The sequence below is a fragment of the Conger conger genome, chromosome 10 (assembly GCF_963514075.1).
Source record: "Conger conger chromosome 10, fConCon1.1, whole genome shotgun sequence".
Classification (NCBI taxonomy): domain Eukaryota; kingdom Metazoa; phylum Chordata; class Actinopteri; order Anguilliformes; family Congridae; genus Conger; species Conger conger.
In genome coordinates, this window is record NC_083769.1 from 6,023,811 (window position 1) to 6,047,666 (window position 23,856).

Genomic DNA, 23,856 nt, shown 5'->3' on the forward strand with positions numbered 1-23,856 from the left:
GCCCCTCTGGTTCCCACTCTCACCATCACGATCGTCATGCAGGCTCAAAAGGCATCATAGTTCCATAATTTAATATGGCCACATATACAGTATGGCCGTTATTATTTTAGAAGAAAAGGAAACGTTTTAATATAAGCAATCAATTTATTTACTAAGCAATGTACAGTTCAAAACAGTTTCATGTATTTCATGTATTCATGTATGGAGCTCATCATGTAATAGAATTACTTTATACAGATGTATATAGGTACATAGTACACAAAGATCTGTCTTTTCCCAGGAAAAGTAAAAAGAAAAGAAAAGAAAAAAAGCCCTTTGAGTATTACAAATACAAACATACAAAACAAACTTCTCAGTAACAAACACTAAAAGGTGTTTTTATTTTTACCCCAACACAAAAAAAGGCTTACTGACACACTATTAAAGGAGAAAAATGGAAAAAAGACGATTACTTTGGAAAGGAAAGAGAAGCTTGACAAAGCCATCCCACCACATATACTTGTTCCTCAACACAACATGTTTTCAATAAAAAATAACTGAAGTGTATTAACAACTAAATGGATTTCCCTTCTACATAGTCCAAAGTCCCTGGCCTGATTTCCAGAGTACTGCACAATACTGACGGAGAGCATAGTCAAAGTCCTTCCTGTTTAACTCCATCTGTATGAGTAAGGCAATCGCTGGTGCCATACAGCTCGGCTGTGCTTGTGTACGAACCCCGTAAGGGAAGCATAGTCCTCTCTTGGTGGCGTGTGGTCTGAGAATGAGACAGACATTGCACCAGTCCTGTCCCTCAGGAGATAAATAATCGACTCGTGCTTTCGGATTCAAATGAAAGATTAACTCCACTAACAGTCTGCGGTCCCTTTAGACAGCACAACACACGGAGGGAAGAGAACTTTGACGGATCGAGAACATAATGAACCCATTTAGTAAATACAGCTCTGATGCATAGGAGCAACAAACCCCAACATCTCCAGTGAGTTAAGGGAGGATGACCGTCAAACTCCACTCTCAGTGGCAGTTGTTAAGTGCTACAGATCATTTGCATTACAGCCACCACGGCGGGCTAACTGCTTAAAATAACATAATAAAGTGAACTTCTGCAAATATGTTGTAGGCCCCTATGTCATTTTTAAAAGTTAATGTAGAAAATAAAAACAAATATCAATACTGCTAGCTATCTTCTTAACTGTAGAACATGACAGTTCTCAAGACTACTTGGACGTCAGCTTCCCTGGATGCTGAGGTACAAAAAAAGAAGATTAAATATTGTACAATACCAAATTAGGGGATTTCTGTAACATGTCTAATTACTATCATGGAACAAATACAAAGTCTATAGACTAAATAAGCATTTTGGTGAGCAGAATGATGCCTTTTTCACCAACGCTCGTACTTTCGAAAGATATAAACGTTTTTCTTTTCAAATGCTTTGAAAAATGTGCTATTGCGCAGTTTATTTGAATTACCTTCTCCATGCTATCACTACTGCACGGGCTGCATGCAGCATGTTGGCATCATGTGACATCAACACTGATTGGACGTTTCTGGGAAATATAAACGGTACACAGAGGGTGACCAATCGCTAAGGCCAACTCTTTATCTGCACACATACCCTAACCGGTCACTACGGCTAACTCTTCATCTGCACACAGATTCCTGGATGCCTCTTGAAAACCTTTCTTTAAATCATAAGAAACACTGCAGGAACCTCCTTAGAATGCTCAGTTTTGCGGCTCAAGTTCAAAGAGAACTTCACCAGCTCCACCGGCAGGTTTTCGGACTGTAGGTCTTCAAATGACGAAGACAGAAGGGCCAGGAGCCATTTTAGCATCGGGACATGGAGAGACGCATGGTGGACAAAGGGAGTTAATGGGCAATGCTGGTTAGGAAACAGAGCTTGGGGCAGATATTTCTTCCCTGGCGGGGCACCACAGGTGTATCTTTGATCAAGATACTTCACCTGAATTGCTTTAATGAACAAACTATGCCAAAAAAAACTAATCATCCCTGTAGGTTGCTCTTGCGCCAAGAAAATACTGTAAATAACCTAAAACCTGCAAAAACAAACAAAATAAGTAAATCTCGAAAAGTATTTTAACGTTAAATTTAGACTTAAAATCCTATTGCTATATTTTTTGCCAAATAAGACAAAAATATTGCAAATGAGGTGAGAGTTAACAAATTTCCAGATTTGCCAATGGTGTAAGACAGTTTCACTTGTCCAGCAAACAGTAGCTAACAACAAGATAATATTTTCTACTTGAGAGAGTGGAAAAAAATATTTTAGGTCTCAATATGAAAAGACTTGTTAAGACTTGTGATGGTAAGCTGTGGTGGGCCCTGGATGAGCAGAATTTTAGCCTCTTATTTGAAATCTTCAGACTGTGTAGCATTTAAAACTACGGCCCGAAAACCTTCTGTAGTCACCGGGCTAACTGTGAAGCCCTGCGTGTCCAATTTGGGCCTTAAATGGCACTACACAGAAACAGGAACTGAGAGATTAGCTGTTTGATGAAAACAGGCAGGATTCCAGGTGAGTGTTTTGGTGCTTGGAGCTGGCTGACAGTGTGTCATGTCGCGGACGATCAGCACACACACGTGTGTGTGTGTGTGTGTGTGTGTGGGGAGGGTTGTCCGGCCTTAAGACACACAGATCAGCTGCACCACCGTTTCCTCTCCCGTCTAGGACTCCTGCCCAAAAAAAAAAAGGACTGGATTCAGTTATACATTCAACTCACTCAAATATTTGCACCTCAAAACATGTTCTCTTCTGTCAGTTTTTAATCTGTTTTTTAATCTCTCTCAGCCTAAACGCCTCAACAGTACATCGTATCAAGCAACAAAAGGTCAGAAAAATGTATTTCAAGAACAACCAAAACAAACCAAAAAAACTGCAGCCGGAGGGTGCAAGCCAAACTGAAGCCAGCTGAAAAATAATCAGCAGATTTCACGCCGCTTTCAAGTTAAAACTTTCCAACTGAGTTTATGCTTTAATTAAAACAGAACTTCAGTTGGAAAATTTATTTTTTAACTCATCTGGCTTAACCTTTCTGATGCCCTGTGTCACTGAAAATGAGCCCACAGCTATTCCACACAGACCGTTCACGTTAAATGCGGTTTAATTGCTTGGAAACCTTTAATGGGGGCTTTAACTTAAGCATGCACATGAAATGTGCGTCGACATGCGCGTATGCGCACATACATAAGAACATGCGCGCACACACTCACTCACACACTCACAGACTCACAGACTCACACACACACACACACACACACACACACACACACACACACACACACACACACACTCACTCACACACTCACAGACTCACAGACTCACACACACACACACACACACTCACACACACTCACACACACTCACACACACTCAGACTCACACACACTCACAGACTCACAGACTCACACACACACACTCACACACATTCACACACATTCACACACTCACACACACTCACAGACTCACAGACTCACACACACACACTCACACTCACACACACTCACTCACACACACTCACAGACTCACACAGACTCTCACACACACACACACACACACACACACACACATAGACTCACACGCTGAAGTTGTGGCAGCGTAATGCTGTAGCTGGGCACAGTCAGCTCTGGACGGATCAACACTGTGACCTTTCAGTGACGATGACCAAGTTCAGACGGAAGTGTTTTCCCTTAAAAACACCTCTCTGGCACTGGATTATCCTGGGTCCCAGAACAGAGTGTGTTTGGGGTTTAAGTTTAGAGAGTGTGTGTTTGGAGTCCCAGAACAGAGCGTGTTTGGGGTTTAAGTTTAGAGAGTGTGTGTTTGGGGTTTAAGTTTAGAGAGTGTGTGTTTGGGGTTTAAGTTTAGAGAGTGTGTTTGGAGTCCCAGAACAGAGCGTGTTTGGGGTTTAAGTTTAGAGAGTGTGTGTTTGGGGTTTAAGTTTAGAGAGTGTGTGTTTGGGGTTTAAGTTTAGAGAGTGTGTGTTTGGGGTTTAAGTTTAGAGAGCGTGTGTTTGGGGTTTAAGTTTAGAGAGTGTGTTTGGGGTCAGAGCATGTTTTCAGCAGCAGAGGAGGAGGAGAACAGGTGTCTTTGCTGAACTCCGGGGGGGAGGCAGGGAAGGGACGTATCATGGGCGACCAATGAGGACCGTTTGCACCTCCTCCTGAGCGAGGTCTCACCTGCAGAGTCAGTCCCATCTCCTCCTTCTCCTTCGGGGAGAAGAAGCGTCCCCCGTCGCCCCGTTTACGGTGCATGGCGTGGCGATGGCGCGACTCGTGTAAGTATTTCTGCAGGGAAAACACAAAGCGCAGGTTAGAGCTGAAGGCTTCAGCGGTGAACACGAAGCTGCTCTGTTATTGATATCGCCCCCCTCGTGGAATAATAATGCAGACATGTGCGAATGACTGAGCTTTTATCCGCCCAAACTATATGCAAACCAACACTGACATACTTCACAGCAAGGTTGGGAGGTTCCTGGAGGGCCGGGCAGCGTATATGCAGGTTTCTATTGCCAACAATTACCCTGCCGCTACAAGCTAATTCGCTGCTAATTACTTGTATACACCAGCTAATAGATTTAGCCAGAGTGAAACTGTGTTTCAAAAAGGGACATTACAGCAGCTGTCATTCTTGAACTTAAAAGAAATCTAAACTGGGATATTAGTTTAATTATAGTTCATTCTTTGGTAAGAATTCCAGAAAACATTCCTTGCCCAACCAACCACGAGGGCAATGGGTGTGGACAAAATTACATTTTGTATATTAAACATACCAAATAAAGCCATTACAAATCCCTGAAGCGGTGTCACAGTGGTTTTACTCAAATCTAGTAAATGCTGTTTATTTATTTTCCATAAAAAGGATAAATTACTGAATAAAGTTGGACACACTCCAAACAGTCTTTTAGTTGATGTGCTATTAAATCAGACAGCCAGATGCCACAAACAGCCCACTGTTTCTCCAGAAAAAGGCATTGCCAAAACATTAAGTTGTTTGTGGTGTCTGGCCCTATGTCAATAAATATTTTCATGGAAGACTATTTTGCAGTGTGTCTTCCTTACAAAATTAATATAATTTAAATTTAAATATAATATAATATAAATAATATAATATAATATAATATAATATAATATAATATCATATAAATATAATATAAATATAATATAAATATACATTTAATATAATTAAATATCATATCATGTAACTTCTGATGTAAGATAGCTATTATTTATTAAATTTGTAAACAAATTCACAAGAAAATCCTAATTACCTACTATTGACTGGGGAAATACTGAATAATTACTAAGTACTTTGATTTTAGTGGTAAGTCTTATGAAACAAAGTCAATCATGCCATATGTATGTACCATGTAAGTAGGATTTACTGTCCGTTTCATAGTACTTACCTCTGAAATCAAAATAGTTACTTAATAAGTACCTGGCATTTACCCACTAAATATTAGGTCATTAACAGACTGTAAAATGAAGTGTTACAAAACATCCCTCTCGGGATAGGGGCATTTCCATTAGATGGTGACTGTAATGTAGTGTGTTGAAGGGTCACCCCAGTCGGGCAGGTCAAAGACTCAGCGCTGACCTTCCTCTCTTTGGGGACCTTGCCGTCGGCCTCCAGCTTGGCGCGGGCCTGGCGTCTCTTCAGGATGCGGTGGTACTGCTTGGCGTTGACGTACAGAGGCTCCTCCTCCAGCACCTCCGCCCCCGGCAACGGCATCCTCTGCACGGTGGGGACCGCACTGTTGCCTGGCACCATCTGCACGGGAGAGACGCCGCGATACTGTGGAGACTGGCAGGACTGGGAGAAACTGTGCTATTCATATGGACACTGGGAGAAACTGACACGCTATTCCCATGCTATTCCCATGGACACTGGGAGAAACTGTGCTATTCATATGGACACTGGGAGAAACTGACAAACTATTCCCATGAATACTGGGAGAAACTGACAAGCTGTCAGATACATGTACTGCTAAACCCCTAGTTTAAAAAGCATTAAAATCCCAGGGGGATTTGGGCTAATCTTCTTGTTAAAATTGAGATTCCCCTGCCAATTTCCAATGATTAAAATGAAGGAGTAGAGGCACTCAGGGAGCACAGTTTTAGTAAGGCTGCAGGAGGTCTCACCATGACCATGCCCCCGGCGTTGACCATGTTGCTGGTCACGGGCAGAGTGACGGTCATGGTTCCCTGACTGTTGGTGGTGGGGGTGCTGGCCCCCCCTGTCTGCAGGATCTGCGCTCCAGCCAGGCTGGTCGCTGGGATGGTGATCATTCCTGGGTATAAGAAATCACTGTTAGGCTTCCACCGCACATCAGACCTGGACATAGTCACAGGACCTCATCTATCAGAATCATTATTTTTCTTCACAAAGAGCAGAAAGAGAAGGCCGTATTTGGTCGCTTGCTGAATAGCTTAGCTCTCTACATGCATACATACATCCTAGTTTACATCTTATTTCTGTTACCTTTTTGCAAAGACAAAAATATGCCAATGAGATGAGACAGTTTGAATAATTTCAAAATTTGCCAATGGCTTAGAAAAAAATATATATAAAAAGCTCATTACAATACTAAAACACTTGTTAAAATAGCCTCTTTTTTTCAAAATGAAAGGTTCCAGTGGTTCTGTATCTCTAAAAAAACATCCAGCAGGTAAACAGAAATTCCAGGCTGGAAGGTCACACACAAGGCAAAGTGAACATAACCAACACCTCAATAAACATAACTGCTTTGAAATTTGCCCACGTGAGTGTAAGCTATGTCTGTGTGTGTGTGTGTGTGTGTGTGTGTGTGTGTGTGTGTGTGTGTTTGTGTGTGTGTGCACGAGTGAGTGCCTGCATGTGTGTGGGTGTGCATGCTTGCATGTGGTACCTTGCTGCAGGATGGTGCCGTCGGCGTTGACTGGCTGGTACACTATGGTCTGCCCCTCAGCAGTGTGGGCCAGTTGCTGCCCCTGCACTGTGATCTGCTGACCCTAGAGCACACAGAGAGGGTTAGACACACAGTGATCTGCTGACCCTAGAGCACAGAGAGGGTTAGACACACAGTAATCTGCTGACCCTAGAGCACAGAGAGGGTTAAAGCCCAGCCGCTCACACACAGCGCCCCCACCTGGTTCCCGGCAGTGACGGCCGTCTGAGGCTGCTGGATGATGATCTGCTGAGGCTGGCCCGCTGCCCCCTGCAGCTGGATCTGCCCCGGCTGCACAAGCTGGATCTGCACGAGCACACAGATACATCAGCACAGTCACACACACACAGATACATCAGCACAGTCACACACACACACACACACACACAGCTGCAGCTGGATCTGCCCCGGCTGCACAAGCTGGATCTGCACAAGCACACAGATACATCAGCACAGTCACACACACACACACACACACACACACACACACACACACACACACAGCTGCAGCTGGATCTGCCCCGGCTGCACAAGCTGGATCTGCACGAGCACACAGATACATCAGCACAGTCACACACACACACACACACACAGATACATCAGCACAGTCACACACACACACACACACAGATACATCAGCACAGTCACACACACACACACACACACACACACACACAGCTGCAGCTGGATCTGCCCCGGCTGCACAAGCTGGATCTGCACGAGCACAGAGATACATCAGCACAGTCACACACACACACACACACAGATACATCAGCACAGTCACACACACACACACACACAGATACATCAGCACAGTCACACACACACACACACACACACACACACACACAGCTGCAGCTGGATCTGCCCCGGCTGCACAAGCTGGATCTGCACGAGCACACAGATACATCAGCACAGTCACACACACACACACACACACACACACACACACACACACACACACACAGCTGCAGCTGGATCTGCCCCGGCTGCACAAGCTGGATCTGCACGAGCACACAGATACATCAGCACAGTCACACACACACACACACACACACACACACACAGATACATCGGCACAGTCACACACACACACACACACACACACACACACACACAGATACATCGGCACAGTCACACACACACACACACACACAGATACATCAGCACAGTCACACACACACACACACAGATACATCAGCACAGTCACACACACACACACAGATACATCAGCACAGTCACACACACACACACAGATACATCAGCACAGTCACACACACACACACAGATACATCAGCACAGTCACACACACACACACACACACACACACAGATACATCAGCACAGTCACACACACACACACACACACACACACAGATACATCAGCACAGTCACACACACACACACACAGATACATCAGCACAGTCACACACACACACACACACACACACACACAGCTGCAGCTGGATCTGCCCCGGCTGCACAAGCTGGATCTGCACGAGCACACAGATACATCAGCACAGTCACACACACACACACACACACACACACACACACACACACATACATACAGTACCAGTCAAATGTTTGGACACACCTTGCTTCTTTCTGCTTTTTCCTATTAATGTTTTATTTCCTCTGTTTGTAATGAAACAATTCATACGTGGTCAAAGTTTCACCATGTAGTATCTACAGTCCTTTTTATACATAGCCCCCCCATTTCAATGTTTTAGACATATTAACATAATGTCAAATAAAATAGTTATGTTTTGTATTTGGTTGCATATTGTTTGCATGCCATGACTTCCTGATGTCTGTGACCTATCAACATTCACCAGAATCTGGATATCATATGTTAAAGTTGTCATGCAACTTACTTATGCAACTGAAGTCGAAAAACATAGTTTAATAAAATATGAGAATCTGCACTTTGACCACATATGAATTGCTTGATTACAAACAGTTAAAATAAAACATTAATCAAAAAAGGCAAGGTGTATCCAAACTTTTGACTGGTCCTGTATGCACAACACACGCACAAAGACAAGGTTACATATTAACCCACTGATACAGGCTACAATTTACCAATCCACTGAGACTGCTGCTGCTTTCACACAGTGACCGGCGAACACTGCCATAATGACCTGTTCCAGCAATCTAGTGGATACTCAACCAAGGACTTTCTGGTATTATACCAGCGTGGTAGCATTCACACAACAGTGCAGAAAGACCAATTATTGTCTAGCAAACTAACCTTTGCAAACATTTTCAATCCTAAATTGCGTCCTACCATATTTTAATGTGCACATACACTGACAGAACTTTAGAAACTTTTGTGCAGCAACATGGCAAGAATATGTACAAGGTTTATTTTTATTAGGTCTGCATGCTCAATTTACCCTTTTTTAAGTCACTAGGTCTTAAGCTGGTAAATTGCTTGAGCCTTTCTTCTGCAACGCTCTCATTCACACATGACCCACCTAAACAGTAAAGTTCCGGAAAGCTACCAGGTAAGGCTACATAGGTGAAATGGCCAGTGAACAGTCATTGTACCGCTGCAGAGCTCTCTTACCCCCTGGGTAAGGCTGCAGAGTTCTCTTACCTGCTGTAGCCCCTGCCCTCCGGCCATGGGCAGCTGCATGATGGTCTGTCCCTGGCCTCCAGACATGGCCTGCACCATGAGCGGCTGCCCTGTGGAGGTAATAAGCTGCCCCCCGCTCACCTGCACCATCAGGGGCTGCCCCTGCAACAAAGAAACACGTTTAAAACCGGGGCGCACTACCTCACGTCACCACCGGAGGCCTGACTACGTGCCTCATTCTCAGATGCTCAGTTAAAATGAGGGTGTGCTACCTCACATGAACACCAGGGGGCCACAGCACAGTAAACACGAGGCCCTGAAGACATGCCACTTTCTCAGACGCACAGTTAAAATGAGGGTGTGCTACCTCACATGACCACCAGGGGGAGGCACAGCAAACAGACAAGCGTCATTCAGGCACCATGCAGCGTGGGGTGACCGGAGCACTCTGCACCAGCGGGTTCCCTCTGACACAAGCAGTGCTGTGTTTCAGCGAGGACCAACGCCCGCGTGACAGTCACGGCCAGTCTGAGGTCATTCGCTCGCCGTGCGCCCTGAGGCCTGTTGAGTGACAGACGGCCACGCAGCAGATGGAGGGGAATGAGCTATGAGAAAGAAACGCAGGTGTTTTTGTGTCCCCGTCCGACAACTTAAATGCTGATTTCGGGTTATGGAGAGCTCTGACGTGATTGGCCGGGGCTGGTGTAGCATTGCTGTGAGAGTAGAAAGGGTTTCCACCCGGGTAACGGCTCTTTGCTCATGGCACCCCGGACCGGAATGAGCCAATAGGTATACAGCACAGAGATGCATGCAGGGCGGGGGCCAATGACATCACAGCCGTCCTCCAATCACAGCTGCGAGGGCTGAGAGTGGAGGGGCTCTGGACAGCATGCTGGGGCGGCCCACAGGGAGGGGTGGGGTCGGATGGGTCAGGGGCAGATCTGGGTCAATTGCGTAATTGATTTGGATTCAAATACTTTTCTACGCTTTACTGAGCCTGTCTGGTGCATCGGGACCTATGAACTACTCTCAAAAAGCGCAAACCCCACCTTCTGGTCCTCTCGGTTGGCTCAGCTGCACCAGGAAAGCTCAATCGGGCAGGGGAAAGTGTTTGAATGGAAAACAGTTAGGCATTTGACCCAGGTCTGGTCAGGGGCATGCAGCGGGACGGGGTCAGGGGGTCGCACCACTACCTGGAGCGTCTGCACCTGCTGGCCGGCGGGCGAGCCCCCGGGGGCCTCGGTCTGCAGCTGCAGCGTGGTGATCGTGCCCTGCGCCCGGAGACAAGCCGCGGTTACCGAGGGCGCGTCGCCCAGGGGCGGAGTCCAGGGGTCGGAAAGTAAAAGTCCTCTGCGTGTCTCTTCCATCTATCGACTCAGCCAGGAGACTTCAGACCGGCTCCACCTCCTGGCTGAAGAATCGCGCTAACCTCCTCTAAGTATTTTTCCCACACAGACTGGTTTCAGATCTTTAGACAAAAAGATTTTTTATCTAAAATATACTTAGATGTGCTTGTGTTTACCATGGCCCCCTTTGTGTAATATTATACCTGTCTAATAATCTGAAACCATTCAGTGTGAAAAATATGCAATAATAGAGCCAATCAGGAAGGGGGCAAATACTTTTTCTCGGCACTTTAAGACCAACAGTTCATTACTACCACCACCGGTGCTGCTTGTATTCTTTACGATCTGGACACACCGTTACAGGGTTAATGCCTCAACACACAATCACACACACGCCTCCTTACTGGACGACTCGAATGTGTCACACACTTGTCTGTTACCAAGGCTCCCTATGGCAGGGGTCGGCCTCCAATGCCAGAGCTTTCTGGTTTTTGCTCCTTTTTGATCTTTTAACTACATTGTTTGATCAATTAACAAGTTTTAATGAGTGCAGGAGACCAGGACCAGGCGTGCCTACCTCCGCCATACAGACACGCACCCACACATAACTTCAGGAGAAGGAATGTTTTTCCCCCAATCACATTTTTCTCCTCTTTTTGGAAGTGCAAGGAGCCCAACAATGAGTGTATTTCTGTATTTACTGGCTCTTCAAAGAGGGAAGAAGCAGAGCCGAGAGATCCATTTCATTATTTACATCACAAACCATTTACATATCTAACATGTAAAGGTACAATAGGTACGATTTTTGTGTTAAAACATTGTTACAAGACCATTGTAAATCCCTTCCTATCATTATTTCGACAAGTGTCTACAAAGTGCTTGTCGAAAGGCTCACTGAAATATTGACTCACCCTCTGCCTGTGTTTATAGTCCTTAAATTTGGATTTCTAAATATACAGTTGACAGCCTGACACTCTACCAAAACATTGTACAGCTTCAAGCTCATTGGTTGAAAGCTGGTTCTAATTACCACAGCCAATGGCGTTTCAACATCGGCGCGTTCACAGCGAAGGGGGAGGGATAAACAGTGTTGTGGTTTAAGGGTGCAATTCCTCTCTTGACTGTTGGAAGTCCGAAATTACCGATTGTACCTTTAAGCTACACTTATTGATTAACTCAAGACTGCTCTTGTGTCCCCATATGGAAGGTTTGAATGTTGATGAACTGGTGCCAGTATGTACAGCTAATTAAACTCCATGTCATCACTTTTTATTTGCTGTCATCCAGTATTTGTACCGCATACATTGAATATTCTGTATTATCTTACACTTTCATAATAACTGGTTTGTTATGCTTGTACACATCCATTTTATTCATATTTTATAAAAGGGTTCATTATAAGTTTATTATTACTAATCAGCAGCCCTGGGTCAAACTGGGTTCACATACGTTTCTGTGCTTTACTGAGCTTGTCTGGTGTATTGGAACCAATGAAATACTCTCAAAAAGTTCAAACCCCCCCTTCTGATCTTCTTGGTCAGCTCAATTTCACCAGGCAAGATCAATCAAGCACAGAAAAGTATTTGAACCAAGAACAATGACATATTTGACCCAAGTCTGCCTATCAGTTAATTGAGCCACAGGGTACCTTGCTGAAGCCACCCAGAACAAGGTTTCAGCCCCTACCTAACAGTACTTAACCCACCTGCTGCTGTAGCTGTCCGCCAGACGTTTGCACCAGGATCTGCTCCCCACTGGTGGTGGTTGCCGTGGTGAACTGTTCCATGATCGCACTCTCCGCCGCTCGGCTCCGCCCCCTGGGTTCTGCTCACTCTTGCTCTGATACTGCAGGGGGAGGGACAGACCTGAGTGACAGCAGTCAACGCCAAACGCAGTCTGCCTGCACAGTCTGCCTGCACAATAAAGTACCAAAAGTGGCTTAAAAAATGCTTGTCACTTGGGCGGTAGGTGCCCTAAAATTGAGTGTACTTGCTGACCCAGGGTAGTACACGGGCCAGAGCTGGGTAATGTGTTCTTATGACAGGACCACGGCTGCCATTTTGGCCCTCCACATGGGAAGGGGATTTGAATGGGAGGTAAAAGGGGCATTTAAGGGGCAGCCTGGAGCTTAGTGACTATGGTACATCACTGGGAGCTGGAAGGTTGGTGGTTCAAGCCCCGGTGTATGCCACAATACGATCGGCACAGCTGTTGGGCCCCTGAGCATTAACTTAACCCTGCATTGCTCCAGGGGGGGAATTGTCCCCTGCTTAGTCTAATCAACTGTAAGTCGCTTTGGACAGAAGAAATTATTCATTATTATTTTCTAAACTAGCAGACACAGCAATTCCTAAAGCAGGCTGCTTTCCATCAATTTTCGACAGGCAAACAGACAAACCCCAGTACTCTGCGTAACATATCGGATAGTGCATTGGGCTTACAATAACTTAAGGCTGATGTGCTGCCATTATTGTAGGTGTATTTGAATCACTTCTGTAAAAAAACATCAAAGAGTATGAATGGATTGTATATTGTAAAAAATCTGTCTGTATTCATCAGGATAAAAAATGCAAACGTACTGTACCCACATGCAAATGTGGCAAATTCGCATCATTATTTTACTGTGTGTGGTGTGACGGAATTGTTTCTCGGCAGTCGAATCACGTCACGTCGTCTAGGAATTCTGAAGTCTGCTGCAAAACAACCTTGGTTCCAAGAAACCGAGGCGACTGAATCGCAAATAAACTTAATTTGGATTGTTGGCTTCTGCAACGTTTTACCTTTTGATAGCTTGCATGAAAAAAAACATTGCACGAGTCTTCACTGTTCAGCCAGCATTTAATTATTAACGCCATTGCGAGTAGAAATGTACAGTAGTAAGTTTCCAGTACGTTTTATGTGCGACTAATGTTTCTAAATAAGTAGAAAGGTCTATGATGACACGTTGACTTTACAATGGCATTTATAGTGGTGGGGGGGGGTTTGGGGGGGGCGTCATGAGCCAAAAGAAGAAAATAATAACCTAAACCATCCACATAAACGTTGACCCACAAATAGAAGTGTTAATTATATACATTTTCGTTATGATTTCAAATATCTGCAACAATTGCCGCTTAGCATTTCAACTTCAAAAGGGTCTGTTACAATTTTCGTCAACTGAACGGCATGTGTGGTTACTGCACCAAATTGCTCGCTTAACACTGAACGGCTGCTAAATTAGCCTACAGCCTGAAAAAATTAAACGTTTTTCCCCTTCGATTACCAGCTTCAACACTTTGTAGACACTTGTCGAAATACCGAAAATATTTTCAATGACCTGAGCTTACGCACAAATCATAAATAAAAGCTGATGTTTATCTGTGGCTGCGTCACGTAACTCAGCCCTAGCTAGTGGATAAATAATTCAAAGCAGCTATCACAGTGTATATTATTTCTGGCAGTTTTTTTGGTAGCTAATATTTGCACAGGTAAGTTACATTTAGGCATACTTTCTAACGTACTAGCTACATCGAAGTGAAACGATTCTTTGTGACAAATAGCCAGAGCTGTTGTTCATTGTTACCAATGGCCCCACAATCGTCGTGTCGGATACACTCAGCCATTTTAGGGCAACCTATGTTACTTCGCCTCGCTTGAACACCTCGCTCGCCGGCCAACTTGCTAGCTATTTCGGTGAGTACATTCAAAATTTGTATCAATGCAGTTTTAATTCCTGTATTTTGCTGTGTTACTAATTTGGTTGGTCAGTGACTCACCAATCCCCTCCGAACCGCGCTCCCTCTCACAGTTTTGCCGCCCGGTTTTCCTCTGATTGGCTCCAGTACCGTTCTCCAAACCCAATCACCACGGTGTGTGGACAAAATGGCGCAGGTCGAACATCACCAACAAATCGGACGATTCGGTTTCCCCTCCCCCTTGTCTTCTCGAACGGCGTCTCCACGCCCCTACTGAAGTTGCGCAGGTCATTGCTCTGTGTGAGTGTTGAAATGGTCGTGCGTGATTGTTCACAGGCAATGCGTGTAGCCCATGAGTCAGTTTTGGAGCAGCTTAGTTGTATAAAGTTAGGGGAATCTCACATAAATATCCCCATATCCCACATCCTTTGGACAATCGAATATACGCTCGCTTAAAAAAATATATATATTACTTTGAATATAGCCTAACATAATCTGACTCACCACTGTATTTACACATATCATTTGAGTCCGTGCTGTCCTCCTACTGTTGCTGAGGGACAGTCATGTCTGGGACTGTAGTGCGAGCTTGCAAGCCAACTTTGTCTAACACTAACTAGCTGGTCGGGTGTTTTTTTCAAGCTATCTAACTATCTGGACTACCTTGTATAGTGGACTGGCCAAATAATGGAGTTAACAGTAAACCAAAAAAACAAATACTCAACCACAGCTGAGTATTCGTCCAGGCTGTGGTATAAAAAGCATGTAGCCTATATCCAACCCTGTCCTCAAAAATAAAGAAATAAAGAAATAATTAAACCATCCCTGCAACCCACAAGATGAAAGTGAACTTGTCTGTCATCATATTCATATAGGCTTATTACACACGTTCATTCCTAAGTATTTTATTAAATATTTGTTTTGAGACTATGTAATGCATAATGGATGTTGAAAAAATGGCTGTGAAAAACAAATATTGTACTATAATAATAATAATAATAATAATAATAATAATAATAATAATAATAATTACACTAAAACAAACAGCACAGACACTGAAAAGTTCTGGATAATTTTTAATATATCATTCAAAGCGGACACATCATTCTTACAGGACTTCCACTTGGGAGCCCAACAGCGGATTTCATACATGCATTTTATCCACCCGCCAGCTGCATGTTGTGGGTTATTGCTGGGTATGATGGACCAGAACTTGTATAATAAAGGATCTCGCGACTTATGACGACTATGATAAAGTCTCGCGATCACTGCGTTGGAGAAATCGAACGGTGCGCATGTCCCATGTAAAGACAGAAGCAATCGAAGCTCGATTTCTGGAACTGCATGCGTCCGATTTCTCGTTTTCAAGGTAAATAATCCTTTTGTCTTACAACCTTCCAGATGTTAGCTGTTTTACAGACAAACTCTGGCAATTTAGATAGGTAGTTACTGACATAATAAACATTACAGATTAAAACTAAACGTCGAATCGTGTCCAATGTTAAGTTAGCTTACTGTAATCGAAAACATAGCTATGATAGGAGGTACGTTTGCTATGGCAAACTTGAAAATGCATTTGCAGAAATGAACGTTTCATAGCTGGCTACACGTTCAGTTATGAGGTATTTTCCTGACTTGTTAGCTGGACACGAGTAGGCCAATTTATGTTTAAACACGTAACATTAAACCTCAATTATGTGTATTGGCTAACACTGCAGAGTCCGGACAGTGTAAACTATGCCATAATCTACCAAACAGGGGCTACTAGCTAGGTTTCTTTGCAGTAGTCCAATCACTGTAGTTTTCCAAACTCTAAAGTTTCTGATAAGTAACTACTATGATGGTTATGAATGAATGCTATTCACAAAAAGTGAGCGTCAAAAACTCATGCCCCTACATTCTTTGTTTACTTTCTTGTAGACGCTTATTTTAAGTTCAGAATTTCTGGATCTGCACCTCCAGATCTCCCCGACCTCTGAGCCTCCAGCCCGGCCATGCTTCCCAGGGCTGTCCCCTGTCTGCGGATCCTCGCGGTACACGGGCTGGGCCGTCGCTGGGCCGGCGGCGATGCCCGGGTCTGGACGGGGCAGAGAAGGGCCCAGCAAGGCCAGGATCCCCGAGCGAAGGACTCTTTTATCGAAGACCCAGACACGGCAGAGGTACAGGACAGGCTCCGCGCTTTGGCGAGGTGAGCTGGCCCCAGCATCGGACGACTGACTTCAGTTATTCGGTCTAAACATTAGAGGAGTGTAAAGTTCCTCGAACTGTGTACGTGTCATTCCTTATAAGCAGCAGAAAAAAACGTGTGGTCAGTTTTAATTCAGCATGGGTCATGAGTCTTTCTGCTCAGGACTTAAATGACAGGTGACTTCTAAGCAGATAAATGAAATTAGGGACAATTGTGTAATAAAATGGTCAGGAAACAGAGCTTGTGGTGACAGCTTCAGTTTGCAGGTGGGGCTCTGCTGTACCCTTGAGCAAGGTTCTTAACCTGAATTACTCCTGCACAATACACGGATTGCATGAGTAAAACTGTAATCTCTAAATTCCTCTGTACAAGAATGTAAGAGGCATGAAATGCTGCTGAAACGTTGGCGCAGAAGGGAGAGTTCAGACTCCGGCCCCTCGTCACTGTGTGATGGCCGCTTTGCTTCCTGTCTTGGTCAGAGACGAGAAGAGACGGCTGGTGGCCATCAAGTTCCAGAGGCTCAGGAAGGAACTGGGCCCCCCGCCGCCCAAAGAGAGGGCGCTGAGCTGCGATGCCATGGACCAGATCAGGTAGCCACTTCCTGTGGCCAGAGCCTCTGTCGACTAAAAACACACTGAAATAAAAATTCACTTTTCCCTCAGTCTAGTCAGTTCTTCATAACCATACGAACACTTATGGTCTTAAAGTATACATTAAAAAACAATAACATTGTATTTTCATTCCAAAGTTTGTTTCCATCCTCTTCCTGGAAAATTAGATTTTATGTCATCGTGTACTAGCGGGCGTGTATTTAGAGAACACGCTTCCCCCCCTCCTCATCTAGCATCAGTTAAATCGACTCCCTGCACTCCAAAAACTCCCGCCGACAGATACGTGTATTCAGTGTGTATGCAGTATATAATCTAGGGCTGCTCTAACTTCCCTTTCAGTGTGTCTTCGGGGATGTTTTTCGGCAAAAAATATGTTTTAACCACTTTGACAGCACTCCTGTATTGCTGTCATAAAGTGGTTAAAACATATACAGTTGTGTTCAAAATAATAGCAGTCCAACATGACTTACCAGATCAATCACTGTTTTTGGTAGAAAATATATTACCACATGGCAAATAATTTACCAGTAGGTGTAGTAGAGTCATAGAAAACCAACAGACCCAACATTCATGATACACATGCTCCTGAGTCTGTGTAATTGAATAATTCATTGAGAGAGGCATGTTCAAAATAATAGCAGTGTGGAGTTGAATTAGTGAGGTCATTCATTCTGTGAAAAAACAGGTGTGAATCAGGTGGCCCTTATTTAAGGATGAAGCCAGCACATGTTTGCATGCATTTCTCTCTGAGAAAAAAGGGTCGTTCCAGACATTGTTCAAAAGAACAGCGTACTTTGATTTAAACGTTGATTGGAGAGGGAAAAACGTATAAAGAAGTGCCGAAAATAATAGGCTGCTTGGCTAAAATGATCTTCAATGCTTTAAAATGGAAAGCAAAACCAGAGAGACGTGGAAGAAAATGAAAGACTACCATTCGAATGGATCGAAGAATAGCCAGAATGGCAAAGACTCAGCCAATGATCAGCTCCAGGGTGATCACAGACAGTCTGAAGTTACCGGTGAGTACTGTGACAATTAGAAGACGCCTGTGTGAAGCTAATCTATCGGCAAGAAGCCCCCGCAAAGTCCCACTGTTAAAAAAAAAAAAAAGACACTTGCTGAAGAGGATACAATTTGCCAAAGAACACATCAACTGGCCTAAAGAGAAATGGAGAAACATTTTGTGGACTGATGAAAGTAAGATTGTTCTTTTTGGGTCCAAGGGATGCAGGCAGTTTGTCAGACAACCACCAAACACTGAATTCAAGCCACAGTACACTCTGAAGACAGTGAAGCATGGTGGTGCAAGCATCATGATATGGGGATGTTTCTCTTACTATGGTGTCGGGCCTATTTATCGCATACAAGGGATCATGGATCAGTTTGCCTATATCAAAATACTTGAAGAGGAAATGCCCTTGAAATGGGTGTTTCAACAAGACAACAACCCCAAACACACCAGTAAGCGAGCAGCATCTTGGTTCCAGACCAACAAAATTAAAGTTATGGAGTGGCCAGCCCAATCCCCAGACCTTAATCCGATTGAAAACTTGTGAGGTGACATCAAAAATGCTGTTTCTGAGGCAAAACCAAGAAATGCAGAGGAATTGTGGAATGTTGTCAAATCATCCTGGGCTGAAATACCTGTTCATAGGTGCCAGAAGTTGGTCGATTCCATGCAACACAGATGTGAAGCAGTTCTCAGAAACCGTGGCTATACAACTAAATATTTAGTGATTCAAAGGAATGCTAAATCCTGAAGATTTTTCAGTTTATTCAGTAAATATTTGAGTTTGTAAAGAAAAATGCAGACACTGCTATTTTTTTGAACAGCCCAATATTCATTTTTCTTCATTTTCTGTAAAGTAATTAAAAAATTGACATTTTTCTTCATGTTTTGATTTAGGATATAATGTGCAGTGTTCCCAATGCATCAAAATAATATAAACTATTAAGGATTTTGAGCTTTACTCACGTTTTTAAACACAGAGCAATTATTTTGAACACAACTGTAGACTCAGTGAACTGATGACAGAATAATTTTGTCATATTATTTGTAAGTCATTTTTTTAAATGACATTTTTTTATTTAATGTTTATTTAAGTAGGGACAATGCCAGGAGACATAGCATTATTACTGCCAGGTTACACCAGGTTCATGTAACTGATGCTCTGCATTACAGAAATTATATCTATTGCTAGTAATGGTTTGTGTACAGAGGGATACTGTTTACAGACAGGCTGATTGACTAAGTACTATATCTTATTTATAATTACAGTCTATCCTGGATTGACTAACTGTAAATACAGCACACCGATGCGCACGCGCTCAGAAGAGCACTGCTACCCCTGCTGCACGGCCGACTGCAGGATGTCGTTGTGCCATACTTGCATCACGACCATTAGTGGCGACCATGACAGGATTAAAATAACCAACGGTAATTGCCTGTTAAGAACAAATACTGAGATTATAGTGGCCTAACCGAGCTCTTGCGTGCTGCCCTCAGGTACCTGAAGCAGGAGTTCCCGGAGGAGTGGACGGTGGCCCGTCTGGCTGAGGGTTTCGCCGTCGGTACCGACGTCATCCACCGAATCCTGAGGAGTAAGTTCATCCCGTCCGCCGAACGACGGGCGAAGCAGGACTCCAAGGTGACGGCCAGAGTGCAGCAACAGTCTCTCCTGGCCGGCACCCACCCAGGGGGAGACAGACCCCAGCTGCCAGAAAGCCGCAATGCCCTGCTTCCTGCTGGCACAGGAAGTGCCCTCACCACTTCAGACCACCGGAGTCTGGGCCCAGGTCAGGATGTGGCAACAACAGCGCCCTCTGGTGGACATGACAGCCCAGGCTCTCTGACTTTATTACCGACCCCGCATTCCCCTGTGTGGAGCTCTACCACACCACAGGAGCTTCAGACAGAGCAGCAGTCCTTCATCACCCAGGAGGAGGAGGAGGAGGAGGAGGATGAGGACTGTTGGGATGGCTGGGTACTCTCAGACATGGAACTGGAAGAGCTTGTCAGAACACATCCTGAACAGAACGACCAAGTGGTTCAGAAAGGGAGTGAGTTTTTTGACAGTGCAGGAAACTTCCTGTACAGAATCTGAGGTTTTTGTGTTGGGAATGGCTGAAAATACATGCTGGCAAGTCGGTTGCAAGTTACTCCTGACAAACCACAATATTGTAAACAAAACTTTTCTGTCTGGAAGGGGAGTTTGTGGGTAAAATGAGTTAATATGCCACTCCTAGAAGCTGACTGATGGCAGAGCCAATGTGTCATATCAGTTCTGCATACCACAGTGCTTTCCTGGCTGGTAATCTGCTATTGAAGAGGGCTGGTAAGAGTTACACCATAACAATATTTAAATAAATTCTGTATGTGAAGAATTAAACGGAGTGTGTTTTCAGATGTTTGTAAATTGATTGTTGAAAACTGTGTGAGTTCTTTTTGACTTTGATTGAGGCGAAAAAGAAAAACTTTTTCCCAAAGGAAAAGAAAGTATCTGAGTTTATTTGTAAACCAAAGAGAACAGTTTTTAAACATACAGAGCTCATACAAAGTAGGAACAGGTTTTTTACATAATAAACCCATTATGCTCAATCCTGATTTGAACAGCAAGAAAAATCAAATAATTTAACATCAGCGTCTAGACTCCTTCAACATGGAGCATCTACCCGTGGGGGACACCTTGGAGCACTCCAGGGCCAGAAGATGTAAAAATGTGGCAGAAAACCATCATAGCTGCAACATTACAACTATCAGCAATAACTGTTGATAGATTCCTGTGATGAATGCAGTGGTGTTTGCTTTAAAAACAGAACACCTGCATATATTGTGGGATTGATGACTGCGTCACTTGAGTACACTGGCTCTCTGTGCCAAATTACTCAACTCCCACAATATGCTTTAAGCAAGGATGGATTTCTTAGGAGACGACTGCTAATTGTGTGATGGGATTTGGCAAAGGGGACAATGGTTTGAATTCACACGAGTGACCTGGAAGCAAATCTCTTCAGTCAAACAGGAAGGGCCTGATAAAAATCAAAATGGATACAAGGCACTTAATGAGCATCTTCATGTGAGTGTGCTTTCAGGTAAAATCCCTTCATTTTAAAAGCTCGTGGGGTGAAAATGGAAGTCAATTCAGGATAGCCTGAAAGCTTGAAAATAATGTAATTTAAGACTGAGCCTGCTGCAATGGAAACCGATGGTCTACTTGGAAGTTGACAGTAACGACTGAAGAACGTTTTTGGCTCTAAGTCCAAGTTCATTAAAAGCTACAAACTGTACCACAACTTTGAAGTAAATGCTCAAAAGATGGCACTGAATTGGGTGGAATTTCAAAGACCACATAAGGACATTTTAAACATCCTTAAGGAGACACTCCAGAGTACAACTATTCACTCGATTCTTCAACTACCGTCTGCTGTATTTTACATCAAGAAAACTCCTGTATTTGTGAAGAACAAAGTTAAAGATGTGACACTTCAATTTTTCTTTTCATCTGCTCCTATTTACAGCCACCTTTTATGCCCATACACATAAAGGAACAATCAGTGCAAAAATAGTTAAATATTCAACTTTGCTTATAAAACCACATTACCCACTAATCTCCTTCAAGGTATAGGGTATTATTACTCTAATTTACATAATTACATTCATGTTACCGGTGTTGAGACCAGCATGTGACTTTTAATAATCGGCCTGCATCGACTTTCAGGTTTCTCCATTTCTAAATCATCTTAATATTATTATTACCCTTTATGTATACAGAGTAAGTTCAAGGTTATTAAATCATCTTGCATTAACCATTTGAAGGTCCACCTAAAAACACAGCATTTGCAAACGAGTTACCAAAGGATAAAATGTCTGCTACACTAACCATAGCTATAACTACATTGTCTAACAGTCTAACTGACAAGTACAGTGGTGTCAATCTGTACATTTCACTGAGCCACTAAGAACTAATTGCAAGAGTCTGTGCTATATTCATATTTTCATTCTTACTGACATTAGACTGTCAAGTTCCTGCTTATCCAAACAGTGATTTAACGTGATAAAAGTTGTTTCAATTTCAGTAATTGCTATATGATTGCATTCTAAATGTGCAAAGCTACTTTGCACAATTATGACACATCCCATTCATATTAAAGCCAAGGACTTGGTTAACACCCAGGGCACTTATTGTCATCTTGCAACAACAAGTACAAAAATGAAAATATTTCACACAATAGATTTCAATTGTATCGTCTCAAAAATAATTATGATTTGTTGTACTATGGTAAATGTAATATGGTAAATTTGAGATGTCTGGCATGGAAGTGATATGTAAAGAAAAGATTGCATCACTTGAAATACAGCAATGTATCAGCGTTATTAACAAGACTAAGCTACACTTTACTCAGAGGAATGTGGCTTCAAATATTGCATCCGATTATTTTATTGCTTGAGATGTGGTGTACATGTGGATCATTTCAGCACACGTTTATTATTTGCAACAGCTGTGTAATATGACCAGTTTCCCAGAATCCACTGCCAGGCGGTTCCCTATAGCCATAACAATAGCAATAATTGTATGTTTGTGTCTGATTTATAAGCCCCAAATTTGATCAAAAACAGAAGAAAATCTGAGAATTCAGAAATGCACAGAATAGTATTAGCAATGACCAAGACACAGCATTTTACCATCACCTTGCGCTCTTCTTGTCATTTAAATACAAAAGATCAATCTTAGATTACAGCAGACAATATATTGCAGGATTAAATCCGTTTTTTTCCCCTGGAACCCTGAAATCACACCGTGGCCCCCATCCTTGTAGGAGGTCCTCTAAATAAAAAAGTGGAGTAAGTGGTTGCGTCAACCGCCTGGCATAATCTGGCGTTAAAGTCGCTGCTTTCTCCCTGTTCCTGCTGCCAGAATCTGGGACACCCCTGTCACAACCGAAACCCAAACTCCCTGTGCCGAAAAAGCAAGATAGCTGTGAAAAAGAAAATGTTTTTTTTTTTCCTCAAAAAAAAAAGAAGAAAAATCTTCAAGACGCGAAAACATATAGCGCGACCCTGCGCTGGAGCCATAAAGTCATCGGTCTGCCCGTTCCGTTTTTTGTTTTTGTTTAGCGGAAGCGGAGTGAATCTGGGTCGGTCGCAGCGGACAGAACGAGGTCCCGCCACCGTCCCCGTGGCTGCCTGACGTTACCATGGCGAGGGAAGAGCAGAGAAGAAGTAGGGCAGGCCTGGAGATGCATTATGGGATGGAGGAGGAGGAAAACAGACGGAAGGTGGGGGTGATTCTTCTCTCCAGGTCGTGATTGGCTCTGGCTCACCCTCTCATTCCAGGAGGTCCTGAGGTCAGACAATGAAGAGGGTCAGATACTGCACTTTTTTTTTTATCCCAAGAGGAAAATATTCGCTTTTTTATGCTACTCTTTGCTAAACAAGTGAAATTATCCTACCCCATTGGCAAATTGTGACGTTATCGGTCAAATTATCTCACCTTATTTTCAATATTTTTT

General features: G+C 43.5%; 3 protein-coding genes across 6 annotated transcripts in view; 1 reads left to right on the top strand and 2 right to left on the bottom strand.

Annotated features, from left to right (window-relative positions):
- Positions 1–124: 124 nt before the first annotated feature.
- LOC133138262 (nuclear transcription factor Y subunit alpha-like) lies at positions 125–14,754 on the bottom strand. 2 transcript variants are annotated; one of them, XM_061256865.1, is made up of 10 exons: positions 14,629–14,754; positions 12,579–12,718; positions 10,721–10,798; positions 9,549–9,689; positions 7,149–7,253; positions 6,909–7,011; positions 6,163–6,311; positions 5,618–5,791; positions 4,201–4,308; positions 125–2,697 (listed from the first exon to the last, which is right to left on the bottom strand). In XM_061256865.1, exons 2-10 carry the CDS (start codon positions 12,657–12,659, stop codon positions 2,689–2,691), a joined length of 948 nt encoding a protein of 315 aa, XP_061112849.1. In that variant the 5' UTR covers positions 12,660–12,718; positions 14,629–14,754; the 3' UTR covers positions 125–2,688. The 2 variants fall into 2 exon arrangements, with proteins under 2 accessions (XP_061112849.1, XP_061112850.1); XM_061256866.1 differs by lacking the exon at positions 10,721–10,798.
- A 1,049-nt stretch (positions 14,755–15,803) lies between these two features.
- Positions 15,804–20,766, top strand: ngrn (neugrin, neurite outgrowth associated). Of its 2 annotated transcripts, none has more exons than XM_061258343.1 (4): positions 15,804–15,916; positions 16,468–16,735; positions 17,215–17,325; positions 19,853–20,766. In XM_061258343.1, exons 2-4 carry the CDS (start codon positions 16,542–16,544, stop codon positions 20,448–20,450), a joined length of 903 nt encoding a protein of 300 aa, XP_061114327.1. In that variant the 5' UTR covers positions 15,804–15,916; positions 16,468–16,541; the 3' UTR covers positions 20,451–20,766. The 2 variants fall into 2 exon arrangements, with proteins under 2 accessions (XP_061114327.1, XP_061114328.1); XM_061258344.1 differs by having other exon boundaries at positions 15,810–15,916; positions 16,510–16,735.
- Positions 20,767–20,833: 67 nt separating this feature from the next.
- LOC133138852 (sortilin-like) overlaps positions 20,834–23,856 on the bottom strand; it is a 38,051-nt gene continuing 35,028 nt past the window's right edge. For both annotated transcript variants that reach the window (XM_061257956.1, XM_061257955.1), the window contains exon 20: positions 20,834–23,686. In XM_061257956.1, the coding sequence (XP_061113940.1) occupies positions 23,672–23,686 (15 nt within the window). In that variant the 3' untranslated portion in view covers positions 20,834–23,671. The remainder of the gene's footprint in view (positions 23,687–23,856) is intronic.

What these genes read in the sequence shown, in the direction of transcription:
- LOC133138262 (XM_061256865.1), bottom strand. Translation starts at nt 12,659, where the DNA reads ATGGAACAGTTCACCACGGCAACCACCACCAGTGGGGAGCAGATCCTG. An exon ending in CCGTCACTGCCGGGAACCAG is followed by an intron (nt 7,012 to 7,148) that starts GTGGGGGCGCTG and finishes TGTGTGCTCTAG; the next exon opens with GGTCAGCAGATCACAGTGCA. An exon ending in CGGCACCATCCTGCAGCAAG is followed by an intron (nt 6,312 to 6,908) that starts GTACCACATGCA and finishes TCTTATACCCAG; the next exon opens with GAATGATCACCATCCCAGCG.
- ngrn (XM_061258343.1), top strand. Translation starts at nt 16,542, where the DNA reads ATGCTTCCCAGGGCTGTCCCCTGTCTGCGGATCCTCGCGGTACACGGG. An exon ending in AGGCTCCGCGCTTTGGCGAG is followed by an intron (nt 16,736 to 17,214) that starts GTGAGCTGGCCC and finishes TGTCTTGGTCAG; the next exon opens with AGACGAGAAGAGACGGCTGG. An exon ending in GATGCCATGGACCAGATCAG is followed by an intron (nt 17,326 to 19,852) that starts GTAGCCACTTCC and finishes TGCTGCCCTCAG; the next exon opens with GTACCTGAAGCAGGAGTTCC.